The sequence below is a fragment of the Symphalangus syndactylus genome, chromosome 2, assembly GCF_028878055.3.
Source record: "Symphalangus syndactylus isolate Jambi chromosome 2, NHGRI_mSymSyn1-v2.1_pri, whole genome shotgun sequence".
Lineage (NCBI taxonomy): Eukaryota > Metazoa > Chordata > Mammalia > Primates > Hylobatidae > Symphalangus > Symphalangus syndactylus.
The window spans coordinates 52,490,022-52,504,692 of NC_072424.2; the positions used below are offsets into that span (position 1 = coordinate 52,490,022).

Here is a 14,671-nt window from a genome sequence, read left to right on the forward strand (position 1 = left end):
TCATTTCTTTTTATTGCTAAATAACATTCCACTGTATGAACGGACAACAGTTTGTTTGTCCAGTTACCTACTGAAGGACATCTTGGTTGCTTCCAAGTTTTGATGATTATGAATAAAGCTGCCATATGTGGAGGTTTTTGTGTGGACATAAATTTTCAATTCATTTGGGTAAACACCAACGGGTGTGATAGCTGGACTATAGGATGAGAATATGTTCAGTTTTGTAAGAAACTACCAAAGTGTCTTCCAAAGTGGCCATCCTATTTTGTGTTCCTACCAGGAATGAATGGGAGTTTCTGTTGCTCCACATCTCACCAACATTTGCTGTTGTCAGTGTTTTGGATTATAGCCATTCTTATAGGTATACAGTGGTTATCTTGTTTTAATTTGTAATCCTCTAATAACATATGATAACAGATATTTTATTTCCCCCATACAGAAGGCTAGAGTTGGATTTTTCTGTTCCTCCCAGGTCAGTGAAGCTCTGGTAAGATAGTTTCTACTGAGGCACATTTTGTTAAGGACAGAATGTTCTGGATGTATTTCAAAATGACTACATTCCCTCCCCATCATCTGAAAGTATAAGGGCTTTTCTGCAATTTTCACTGAAAGAAATTGGGAAGGCTCTTGGAAGTGAAAGTCATGAAAAAGTATGGGATCCCCTAAGACCCCCTTCACCCCTGCCAGGAGTTTTTGACTCATCTGTCCATACTGAGTCTCCAGGAATTCATCAATTAGAAGTTTTCCTATTGCAGGACTGGCTACAGTGGTGATTTCTGTTCATAGGTTTTTGTTCCATTAAGATGGGATTCTCTGTAATTGGCTATCTGACTCACCAATTTTGGGGACAGGAGTTTGCCTGTGATCTTAATTCTCTGATAAATCTAAGAAGAGTTGTTGTTTTTCAGTTCGCTCAGCTTTTTTCTGGTTAGGATGGGAGTAACAACTTCCAAAGCTCTCTTACATGCTGGCTCAGAAACTAGAATTCTAAGCAAGCACTTTTAAACAATGATTATAAATTGCCCAATGACTGAAAGAAGCTGGTCATAAACAGTAAACAGACAGGGCTTCTCAGCATAAAAATGGAACTATTATACGTGAAGAGAACCAAATGGAAATTTAAGAAGTAAAATATATAATATCTTAAGTGAAATTTTACTAGATGAGATTAAGAGCAGATTAGTCACTACAAAAAAGAGTTAATGAATCTGAAGATAGAATAACAGAAATTATTCAGTCTGAAGAACACAGAGGATAAACTGCTGAAAAACAAGAGTATCAAATGATATAACATACATATAATTAGAGTACCAGAGGGAGAAGAGAGGGAAAGAAATGGGGCAGAAAATATATCTGAAGATATAATAGCGAATCTCTTTAAAACTGATAAAAATAACCTAGAGCCCCAAGAATGTCAGCAAATCCTAAGCAAGATAAAGACAAAAAAACCAAACAACAACAAAAACAATAAAAACTGCAACAAGGCATATCATAGTCAAACTGCTGGAAAACAAGGACAAGGAGAAAAATCCTAAAGGCAGCCAGAGGGGAAAAACAGTATAAATAACTGACTTTTTAATCAGACTACAGAGGCCAGAAGATAATGGTACTTTTTAAAGTACTCAAACAGAGGGGGAAAACCGTCAGTCCAAGGTTAAATAACGCTGTTGACCAACTTGAGCTGATTGAGATTTATAGAATACTCTACCTAAAAAATTTAGCAAAGCAATAAAGTATAAGCTCAATATGCAAAAATCAATTATACTTCTACATCCTAGTAGCAACCATTAGGAAAATAAAATTTAAAAACCATTTATAATAGTATCAGATAATATAAAATGCTTATGAATAAACTCAAGGCATAAAAACTACAAAAGCAGGTTTTAGAGAAATTGAAGGTCTAAATAAATGGGGAGCTAGATAGAAAGCTATATCATGCCCACAAATTGTCTGAATCAATATGGTTAAGGAGGTAATTGTCCCTAAATTGAGCTATAGATTTTACTTAATGTAAACCGAAATCCCAAGAGGATTAAAAAAAAAAATTGACATGATTTAAAATTTTCTGTGGAGGAAAGATTTTCCAATAAAAACCAGAAAACCTGCTAGACAAATTCTAAAAGAGCTGTTAAAACTTGATTTAAAATTTATATAGAATTGCAACAGATCTAGAATAGCCAAAACAATCTCAAAAAAGAAGAAAACCTTGGAGGACTTATGGCATTACCTGGCTGCAAGACTTAGTATAATATTATAACAATAAAGTTAGTGTGGTATTTATTAACATAGAGATGTATAACAGGCCAATGCAGCAGGAAAAAAGGTCAAGAAATAGACTCATGCTTATTAGTCAATTGATTTTCAACAAAGATTTTAAGGCAATTCAATAGAGTAAGAAAAGTGTTTTCAATAAATGATGTCAAAAACCTGAACAGAAAAAAAAAAGAAAGAATCTTGACCCATACACCTCACACCAAATTAAAAAATTAATTCAAGATGACCCATGGTCCTAAATGTAAGATCTATAATTCTAATGCTCTCTAAAGCAAATACAGAATAATATTTTTCATGACTTGGGCAAAGATTTCTTAGGACATGAAAGCACTAAATATAAAAGAAAAAAGATAAATTGTACTTAGATATTCTCATCAAAATATATCACTGAGAAAATGAAAATATAAACCTCAGGCTAGGAGAATTTAATAAATATATTTGACAATGGATCCATAACTAGAATATATATAAATAATCCTAATAAGTCAGTAATAAAAAGGCAACTTAATTTAACATTTTACAAAACTAAAGTCATAACAAAAACCCTCAATATCAGGAGTCAGCAGAAAAATGCAAAATAAAGCCATAATGAAATTCCACTTTACCCCTACTATAGTAGTTAAAGACTGACGACACCAAACAATACAAGCATGTGGAACAACTGAAACTCTCATACATTAAGGTTAGGAGTTTAAAACTGTATAGCCATTTTGGAAAAAAAAATGATTTTTTATTAAGTTAAAGATAAATCTACCCAACGACCAAGCAATTTTACTCCTATGAATGTAAGCAATAGAAATAAAATCCTATGTTCACAAAAAAGATCTGTAGAAGAATGTTCATAGCATCTTTACTCAGAAGTGTTAAGGGGAACAGATAAATGAATTCTGGTATACGATACCATAAAACACTACTCAACAATAAAGAGAAATGAACTACAAATATATACAACATGGGCTAATCTAAAAGAAATTATGTTGACTGAAGCAAATGAAAATTCTATTTCTAATCAAGACAGTAGGAATTGACCGTAAAGCAGCACAAAGTCATTTTGTGAAGTAATGAAATAATTTTCTTGAAGTATTGAGTAGTTTTCAAAATATGTTATAATGATAATTCAATAAGTTCATATAGTCATGCTCCACATAATGACGTTTAAGACAATGATGGATCGCATATAGGATGGTCTCCCCTAAAATTACAATACCATATTTTTACTGTACTTTTTCTATGTTTAGATAGGCTTAGATACACAAATACCACTGTGTTGCAACACAGTATTCAGTACAGTCACATGCTGTACAGGTTTGTCGTGTAGGAGTAACAGGCTGTATTATCTAGTTTAGGTGTGTAGCAGGCTATGCTATCTAGCTTTGGGTAGTGTATTCTATGATGTTCTATAGTATATTCTATGATGTTCACACAATGATGAAATCATCTAACAAAGCATTTTCCAGAAAGTATCCTAATCATTAACTAACACAAGACTGTATAAGTGTTTATACAACCTAGATCTCCTGAATATAAAGTTTCTGGGCTTTAGCCTCTCTGAGGACTCTCAATTTTTTAAAAAATCAAATATATCCTGATATCAGGCATGAGAATCTATGGTAACATAGATATACACTAATTAAATTGAGATTAGAAATCCTTTTCTCTCCCCCTTACCATGTGGATTTTTTCTATTGCATGTAATAATTATTCCAAGAAAACTGTATTAGTAGCAGATATAAGCACAATACTTTCTCTCAAGGGTTACATTATATCTTTAAAATTTTTTATCATGACGATAACTGCGGAATATATCTATCTTAATTTACAGGATTTCTTTTACTAGGGGAAAAATAAATTTAAGATTTTTCCTGCTGCCCTGATGTCCTGTGCACCAAAGAACATTATCAAGAGAGTTAAAAAGCAACTCATAGAATAGAAGAAAACATTTGCAAATTATGTATCAGATAAGGGCCTAGTTACCAGAATATATAAGTAAAACTCAACAACAAAAAGACAAACGACCCAATTAAAATATGGGGAAAGGACCTGAATATACATTTCTCCAAAGGAGATACACAAATGGTCAATAAGCATATGAAAATGTGTCCAAGGTCACTAGTCATTAGGGTACTGCAAATCAAAGCTACAATGAAAATACCATCTCACCCTTAGTAGGTTGGCCATGATAAAAACCCCAAAACAAAAAGCAGGAATATAACAAGTGTTTGTGAGTATATGAAGAAATTAGAATCCTTGTACATTGCTGGTGGGAATGTAAGGTGGTGCAGCTGCTGTGGAAAACAGTTTGGATGTTCCTCAAAAAGTTAAACATAGAATTACCATATGACTCAGCAATTCCACTCCTAGGTATATACCCCAAATAACTAAAAACAGGTATTCAAACAAATATTTGTATACAAATTTCATACCAGCAACTATTCATAGTAAGTAGTCAATAGGTAGAAAGAACTTAAATGTCTACCAATGACAAACAGATAAAATAATGTAGTATATCCATACAATGAAATTTTGCTACAAAAATGAATCATTATATGGATACATGTAAAACATGGACGAAAGTTGGTACATTATTCTAAGTGAAAGAAACCAGATACAAAATGTTGTATGATTACATTTATATGAAACCTCTAAGATCAGTAAATGAGACTAGCGGTTGCCAGGGAATGGGGAAAGGGGACTTGGGAGTGATTCCTTAATGTGTACAGGGTTTCCTTTCGGAGTGATGAAAATGTCTTGGAATAAGACAGAGGTGATGGTTACACAACACTGTGACTATATTAAATGCCACTGAATTGTATACATTAAAATTGTTAATGGTTAATTTGTGTTACGTAAAATCTGTTACCCTCAAAATTTGTTATCCCCACCCGCCCCCCAACAAAATTAAATCTTAGGAAACAGTTACCTATATATATCATATTACATAACATCTATGCCTTGAATCTTCTACTTTGGTGGTGCTGTCAATAAATGTTTTGATTTCCTAGCTATTAGACCATCGGCAGCATACTTAATGTTCTACAGTATTTTTTTATGATTAATTCCAGTGAATGCAGCAAATGGCATGTTCTCTTTAAATTCAACTGGAAAAAAAATCCAAAACTATATTTTATACCACCAAGTTGACACTGAAAACTATGTTTGAGATTGTATTTCTTTTTGCTTGTAAAACATAAACAGTATAGCAAACCAGCGTCATAATAAACGGTATTCTAATGTTATAAGTTTGTACTACTATTTTGTTTGAAGTCTTAATTTACTTCATTTTTAATACTTTGCAAATTCATGGGAAAGAGATGAAATGTGGAAATATCAGGTCTGCATCTACTGCCTGGGTTCCCATCCAGTCACTACCATGTACAAGTCATGCAACTTTGGCTAAGTTATTTCACCTTTCTATAACCTCAATATTTCTTTTATAAAATGGGAATGACAAAATATTTACTTCATGAGATTATAATGATGATTAAATGAGTTAACATTTATAAAGCAATTAGTGCCTTACACAGATAATAACTGCTATACACATGTTTATTAAGTAAAAATACAAATAAATTACTATGGTTCTTCCATAAACATTCTGTGGGAAAAACAAACAAAACCAAGAGCACAATATAGTCTATCCATCTAAGAAGGTCTCATTTCAATTTTTAGATGAATTCTTGGGCTTACAGGCAGTGGTCCTGGAAGAATCACTGTAATTTCAATAAAGCATTAGTAACAAACCTGTTGCTATGAACTCAAAAACATAAACAGGCAACTACAAGGTGGGAGAGAAGTTAGTCAAAGAATAAAAGAGGCTAACCTCTTAGAAGCAGAGTTCCATTTTATAGTTCAAGGAATGACACAATTTTTTTTTTTTAATAGAGACAAGATCTCACTATGTTGCCCAGGCTGGTTGTAAACTCCCAGCCTCAAGTGATCCTCCCACCTCCACCTTCCAAAGTGCTGGGATTACAAGTGTGAGCCACTGTGCCCAGCCAGGAAAGACATGTTAATGTGATGAATTTAAATGTGCAATATTACAAAATACTAAGTAACTGAATAGCAGAGTCACCATATCAACTTGGATTTTTTTTGCTCTAGGTTAGAACCATAAATAACAGTGCACGCATTTTAAGTAAAGCCATATGTTTCCAAAAGGCCCTGCTTCTACACAAGCATAAGCTTAAAATTTGTTTTCTTCATGAGCAAGGAATTCTTTTCTGTATCTAAGATATATTAATACTTCACATACAGAAATATGTAAAACACAGTTAAACCCTTTGATGCTTTAGTATGCTATTTGATAGGGTTGCACCAGATACACTTATATTGAAATATCATTTGCTGTTTACCTGCAATCCAAATTTAACGGTACATTCTGCATTTCATCTGGCAACCCTATGTATTTGGTTTCAGGATCTTTATTTATAAACATTTGGCATGACAGAACTAAAGATTTACATAAGCTGATGGTTAACATGTCTCTGAAAGAATGTGAACTCAACTGTTACTTTGTCTGACTCCACTAACCCTAACAAAAGCTTGGTTAGGGCAGCAATGCTAGCACAAAGCACAAAATCTGGCTCTCTGATCTGCAAACTGAATATATTATCTCCCTAATATTGGACTTATAATTCCAGACACAAGTTACAATCAATATTAAATATGGCATCTTTGATGTTATAATGGGAAGCATTATAACACAACAAGAAGCATCTTTGGAAGACCTAGCAATAAAGATCAGTAAAATTATTGAGGAAATAAACTGCAGTGAAAGCAAGTTCTCTACAAGACACAGTGTTGAGAGACAATTCTTCATGTGTCTCTTGCATTTCTGAAAGGCTTGTGAGCAGAAATCCTGACTGTCTTTGTTACAGACTATCTTTTCAAGGATGCTCGTATTAGGGAAAAGCCTGGGGAAACAGAGATATGTCTCCCTTTGGAGCAAAGAACAGGTTCACTTACAGCACTGGTAGATAAAGCTTGCTGTCCATTATAAAATATTTTAGATCCCTAAGCACAGAGTTTTTCTCTTGTATTGCAATCCACTAGTGTGAACCTGGCCTTTTTTATGTTGAGCTGTGGAAATCTGGGCTCAAGGAAAGAGAACAAATGATAATACTACCATTAATAAGGTCCTTTGTCTCATGTTTTCTGCTGCTATACATGAATCAATCTATGGTAGGCTAACTTGTTAGCATGTAATTAGGAGCACAAAATCTCAAGATTCTTTACAGTTCTTGACACATAAAATTCAGGATGATTTCAGATTCTTTTTTGCTTTTTATATAAGTTGTCCCACTTGATCATTCCATTTTAGTTTGAAATGACAAAGACATCATTCACTTATCATAAATATATTTTATCTTTTTAATTAGTATGGGTCATCTGTAACTATTCACACACAATAGTCTCTATGATGTAGCATGAATGTGTACGGCATATGACTACAGAAGTTCAACAAGTTTGGATGCCTTAATTTGCCAAAAATTTGAAAACCTGAACTTAATATTAAATAATATTAATATTAAATAATATAGTTGAACCAGTATAAAATTAATTTATTAAATTGTTCTTTCCAAGTATGGATTTACATTTCCTCCTTTTAGTCCAACTCTTTGCTTCATAATTTGCTTTCACACCAATAAGGAGACTTCGTATCAGAGGTTTATTTCTGCGACTTCGCTCAATTGTGCTGCTTCTGAATTCGTTATCAGACAGCCTACATACTTTATTGTAGCTAAGTCTCTCCCTGTACAAACACTGAATGACCTTTAGACTACTTTAGTTCCTGTAGGCTTAGCACTATATTCTCAGAAGAATAAGATATTTTATTAGCAAGGTTCCTCTTGAATTGCGTAAATGGGAGCCAGATAACACAGTATGCTACCATGTCCACAGTTTTTGTGATACCCTGCAGGGAAGGGCAAAGCTTATTCCTGCTTGAGTAACATTAGGACATTTTCTTATTTTGTGTTTATTATCCTTCCATGATCCATTTAGGAATTAAAATAGGCCCTATCTTGGTATCTGGAATGGGGTGAGAAAAGGGAAGCTCTAGGTAAAATTCCAAAGTTTATCTTTGGTATTCTAGTTTTCCACAAACCTGATTTTTGTCTTAGTTCCCTTTCTTTGTCCCTTCTTCTCAAAGTTGTGTTCACCAGCTGCTCTTTTAAGTTTACCTTCTTGTTCCTATTCCACCCAGAATAGCTTCTTTCCCATTGAATATCAAGCTATAAAGTTGCCTCTAATCCTTGCAACCATTCTCTTCCCAGAACTTCCATTCAGGTGACACAAACAGAACAATTTAATGGAACTATAATGTTTCTCTAGTAAAACATAGTTTTTAAAAAAAATACCCTGTCTGCTTGCGGGAACTAAATAAAAACATATTAAAAAAAAAAAGAAAAAACAAAATAAAAAAGAGAGAAAAAAAAAATACCCTGAAGATTACCTTTCCCATGTAAAACTATTTCTTGCTACTGGCCTTTACTTCTACTGGTCACTAAAAATAACCTTCAAACAGACTTTTATTTTGTGGAAGAGGTATCAGCTCTCCTCTTAGCTTTATAATGTAGGGGTTGGCAAACTACAGACTGAGAACCAAATCTGGCCCAACACCTGTTTTTGTAAATAAAACTTTACTGAAACACAGCCACATTCACTTACTCATATACCGTCCATGGCTGCTTTCATGTTACAACAGAGTTGAGTAGTTCAGACAAAGATGTGTGGCTCCCAAAGCCCAAAATGTTTACCATTTGGTCCTTAACAGAAAAAGTTGATTCTTGTTCTACAGCATAGAAAATTGGGTCGCTGGTTGTGTATTCTGACATACTTCTCAAGAAAACTTTGCCTGAGTTATTGGTATGCATTCACCTCATCTCTCTATAGAGGTGGACTGGCTTTCAAGTCTTGTCAGAATCCTAAATTTCCAAAAACAGAATGTCAGTGAGATCCTTTAATGCTTATCAATGTCACTTTAATTTACCCTGAAAACTGGCTACCTTTCTGATACTATTACCATAATTCATTGTTGTTCAAAATCTTGGTAGTGAGAGATGATGTTCCTGAAAATTGTGGAAAAAAATATATTCCATTCATTATGCTATTCATTCTAAATTGCTACATTAAGATGATGCCAGACCATTGGTAAGTTGAATACAGTGATTATGCTATTTTATTCATTGTAGAATCCTTTTTATTTAGCCCTTTAGAGAAGGTGATTGACCTTTATTAAAGAAATTCTAAGAAAAAGTCCTATAAAACAACAGTATTTGATACATGGATCCTGTTTACTACAATATAGCAAAAATAATGAAACAAAACAAAACACACAGGGAGAAAATCAACACCAACAAAAATTGCTTTTTCGAAAAGACAAATAAAATAACAAACTTCTGGTGAGACAATTCAAGAAAAAAAGAGTGAAGGCACAAACAACTAGAAACTAGAATGAAATCAGGAATGAAACTAGAAAACATCAGATATTGTAGATATTAAAAAGATAATTGAAGAATACTATGAACTACTTGATCATAAATTAAAAAACTCAGAATGGGAAAACTCCTCGAAAAATAGAATTTACCAAAACTGATAGAAAAAAAAATGTAGTATCCCCCCAATACTGTGCCATCTTAATCAAATCACTGGGAAATATAATACAAACCCAAACTGAAGAATAGTTCACAAACTTACTGGCCAATACTCTTCAAAAAAGTCAAGGTCATGCAAAGATAAGGAATTAGTCCAGATTAAATGAGTAAAGGAACATGAAAACTGAATTCAATGTGTTCCTGAATTTGATCTTGGAAAAAGTTGTTATGCAAAACATTTGTAAGATGATTGGTAAACCTTAAATATGGGCCATACATTAAATATCAATATTGTATCAATATAAGAAGATCAGTGTATTAGTTAACTTAAGAGAATGTCCTTATTCTTAGGATATATATGCTGAAGTATTTAATGATAAAAGAATACTATGTCTATAATTATCATATTATTCAGGAAAAACAATGTATGTAAGTATATATGTATGCATATATTTATATGTGTATCCACCTACAAAAAAGAGGCAATGATAAAGCAAACGTGCCAAAATGCTAATTTGTGATTCTGATGAAAATTATATAGAAGTACTCTGCACTACCTTTTTTTATTTTTTTTGAGATGGAGTTTCACTCTTGTTGCCTAGGCTGGAGTGCAGTGGTGTGATCTCAGCTCACTGCAACCTCCACCTCTACCACCTGCCTCAGCCTCCCAAGTAGCTGGGATTACAGGCACTCACCACCACGCCTGTATAATTTTTGTATTTTTAGTAGAGATGGGGTTTCACTATGTTGGCCAGGCTGGTCTTGAACTCCTGACCTCAGGTGATCCACCTGCCTCGGCCTCCCAAAGTGCTGGGATTACAGGTGTGAGCCACTGCTCCTGGCCAACTTTTTAAAGTCTTCTGTAAGTTTCTGATTATACTTTAGAAGCTTTAGAGTTTTGCCTTTCACATTTAAATCTTCAATCCACTTGGAACTGAATTTTATTTAATATTTACCACATGGATACTCAATTGTCTCAAACATCATTTATGGAAAAATCTCCATCTTTTACACCGATCCACATATGTTATGTCCAAAAATGGCTATGTCCATGTCTGGCCTTTCTCTTAGTTTCCTTCTATTCTAAAATTAAGACCTCTAGTTCATTAAGAAACAATATAAAGTCTGTGGGGTGGGGGGAGGGGGGAGGGACAGCATTAGGAGATATACCTAATGCTAAATGACGAGTTAATGGGTGCAGCAAAACAACATGGCACATGGATACATATGTAACAAACCTGCACATTGTGCACATGTACCCTAAAACCTAAAGTATAATAATAAAAAATTAAAAAAAATAAAAAAAGAACTTAAAAAAAAAAAAGAAACAATATAAAGTCAATGAAAACAATAAACCATGAAATGAGAGAGAATCTGTTAGTAAAAACACATAACAAAAGACAGAAAAGTATCAGAAATAAAGAGGAAAAAGTAATCTTATTAGAAATAGGCAAAACATTAGAACAGGCACTTCATACGGAGCAAACCTACATAACCAATAATCACACAAAGCAGTGCTCAACTGCATGGGTAATCAGAGAAATGCAAATTAAAGCCACAATAATATACCATTCCACATCCATCAGTTTGGCAAAGTTTAAAAAGCTTGCCAGTATCAAGAGTTGGAGAGTGTGTGGGGTAACAAACTGTGCTGGTGGGAGTAAAAATTGGTACAACTCTGAAAACTGTCACATTAGCTAGTAAAATTGAAGTTATGCATAACCTATGACTCAGCAATTTCCCTCACAGGTAAGTATTTCAGAGAAACTGGTATGCCAGGACATATACATAAGAATGTTCATAGCAGCTTGGTTTGTAATAGCCACCAGTTAGAAGTAATCCAAGAATCTATCAACAGTAGAATGGATAAACAAATGTGGGTATATTCAAATGGAGATATATTACAGCAATGATAATGAACAATCTACAGGTACTGTCAAAAAAGATGGATTAATATCCTAATGTCTTGAGTGAAAAAGCAAGATAGAGAAGAATACTACTGTACAATTTCATCTATATAGAATTCAGTAACAGGTGGAAACAACCTCTACTATTTAGTGTGCATACATAGGTGATAAAACTAAAACAGAAGGAACTCATCATCACAAAAGACAGTATAGTGATTACTTCTAAGTATTAGGAAGGGTATGGTAATTGGAAAAGACACAGAGAGAACATCTATAGTGTTGAGAGTGTTCTACTTCTTGATCTGGATAATAACTGAAAGGCTGTATGCTTTAATTATTTGATAAAATGTGCCTGTTTTATGCATTTTCTGACTTTGATTATGTTATGTTTTATAATTAAGAAAATTTTTTTAAAAAGGAAAAAAATTAATGATGTTTGGAGGAACTCCTAGTACGTAAAGTAAAATCAGGGTGCATGCAGAGTATATAAGGAAATAAGATGGAAAGATAGTTATTTAACAGTAAACCCTCTTGAGATGCTATACAATAAAATTACATAGAAATACCTGCATAATGTCCACACTAGGTCTACAGTAAACATATATGTGTAATGTGTGGACTGCCCCCTCCAACCTGCTAAGTTTATAATACACATTCCTATATTAGGTCAGTGATAGAAGAAGGGAAGGAAAAGGAGAAGAGGGAGATATAAGTTTGAGATAGCTCTCTAGTTCCTGATTCCTGCCCCTAATGAGGCTTGGCTATTAATTCCTATTCTTAGGTTCCAGGGGCTATTCTGTATCATATAGTTTCCTATTTTACTTACTTTTAGGTGGTTTTTCTTAGCAGCAGGGATTGTGATTGAAATAGGTCATATGCTTAACTGTATTGTTCCATTCATTCTATTATTAATTTTGGAAGTCAAACAATAACATTATGATAAATGCCTCTTTTCTGATTTATCAATATATAGGTAAAAATCAGGTTTGTTTTCATAAAAATTTTCTAAAGGTAAATAATACTCATTACAATGCTCTAAAATCACTCCTCTTTAACTTACCCTCAAAGTATGGTGCTCTTGTGCTAATAATATTCTTAGTTCTTCGTGTAGCGTTATAACTTCCAGAAACTGTCCCCATAAGGCCATCAAAAGTGAGCAAAGTTGTGCAAGATTCATATTTATAAGTTCTGCCAGTTCATCAGGATTCTCTATTTTCTGAGATGAAAAGAAAAAAAATTTCACTATTTCCCAAGATTTAATGTAACATACTTAAATATAATGTTATTGAGAATATTAATACAAAGGCAAATTTGTGGTTTAAAAAAGAAATGTGCATTTGTATGTACATGCAAATGTGTAGAGACAAAGATCAATTGACAATGGTTTTTTACTTACCTGATAGTTACTAAAGGAATTTTCAACAACTTAACCAATATTTCAATATCTAAGATGTCTTGTTAACTGAAATGATGTCAATTGTAAACTAAAATTAAAAATTAGGATGCTACAGAGAATGATCAGCTTCTAACACCAAAATACTGGGAATTTTAAACACAGTGTTCAAGTAATGATGAGAGTTATAATTGTGTTGAAAGATAATAAATTCTTAAGATTTTTCTCCCAATTAGCTAAGAAAAATACTTAAAATATCTATGACTCCTTAGAAAAAATTGTGACACTTTCTGAAGTAGTCCTTTTCTCTCACTCCTATATTCTTAGGTTCTACTTCACTTGTGAGTAATCCTTTTACAGAATTGTCAAACACTTATTTTTTTTCATTTCTAACAATTCACTCACTTGCTATTTACTGAACACTTTTTAAATGCTAATGGCCTAGACTCTAGAGATACAAAAATTAATGTGAGAAGTTCACGGTCTAGTGAGGGGAGAAAAGCAGGTAAACAAACTATTATAAAATACTGTTATTAGGACATGATCCAAAGATGGCCGAATAGGAACAGCTCCGGTCTGCAGCTCCCAGTGACACCATCGCAGAAGGTGGGCGATTTCTGCATTTCCAACCGAGGTACCCAGTTCATTGCATTGGCACTGGTTAGGCAGTGAGTCCAACCCACGGAGGGTGAGTAGAAGCAGGGTGGGGCGTTGCTTCACCTGGGAAGTACGAGAAGCCAGGGGACCTCCCTCCCCCAGCCAAGCAAAGCCATGAGGGCTCTGCTACCCGGCCAGATCACTATGCTTTTCCCACAGTTTTTGCAATCTGCAGATCAGGAGGTTCCCTCATGTGCCTACACCACCAGGACCCTGGGTTACAAGCACAAAACTGGGCAGCTGTTTGGAAAGACACTGAGCTAGCTGCAGGAGTTTTTTTCATACCCCAGTGGTGCCTGGAACCCCAGCGAGACAGAACCGCTCACTCTCCTGCAAAGGAGGCTGAAGCCAGGGAGCCAGGTGGTCTCTCTCAGCGGGTCCCTCTCCCACGGAGCCCAGCAAGCTAGGAATCACTGGCTTGAAATTCTTGCTGCCAGCACAGCAGTCTGAAGCCAAATGGGCAAGATCAAGCTTGGTAGGGGAGGGGCGTCTGCCATTACTGAGGCTTTAGTAGGCAGTTTTCCACTGACAGTGCTAAGGAGGCCGGAAGTTTTAGAGTGGGCAGAACTCACCACAGTGCACTGAAGCAGCTGTGGCCAGACTGCTTCTCTAGATTCCTCCTCACTGGGCAGGACATTGCTGAAGGAAGGGTAACAGCCCCAGTCAGGGGCTTACAGATAAACTCCCATCTCCCTGGGACAGAGCCCCTGGGAGAAGGGGCAGCTGTGGGTGCAGCTTCAGCGTATTTAATCATTCCTGCCTGCTGGCTCTAAAGAGAGCAGCTGATCCTGACAAAAGGGATTCTCCGAGCACAGTGCACCAGCTCTGCTAAGGGACAGACTGTC

General features: G+C 34.7%; 1 protein-coding gene and 1 non-coding gene across 15 annotated transcripts in view; both read right to left on the bottom strand.

The window, feature by feature from the left end:
* FAM135A (family with sequence similarity 135 member A) overlaps positions 1-14,671 on the bottom strand; it is a 146,511-nt gene that overhangs the window by 45,596 nt on the left and 86,244 nt on the right. For all 14 annotated transcript variants that reach the window (XM_055257111.2, XM_055257074.2, XM_063630508.1 and 11 more), the window contains one exon: positions 12,837-12,992. In XM_055257111.2, the coding sequence (XP_055113086.2) occupies positions 12,837-12,992 (156 nt within the window). The remainder of the gene's footprint in view (positions 1-12,836; positions 12,993-14,671) is intronic.
* Positions 2,075-2,137, bottom strand: LOC129478042 (U7 small nuclear RNA). The gene has a single exon (XR_008656211.1). It is a non-coding gene; the product is annotated as a U7 small nuclear RNA (small nuclear RNA).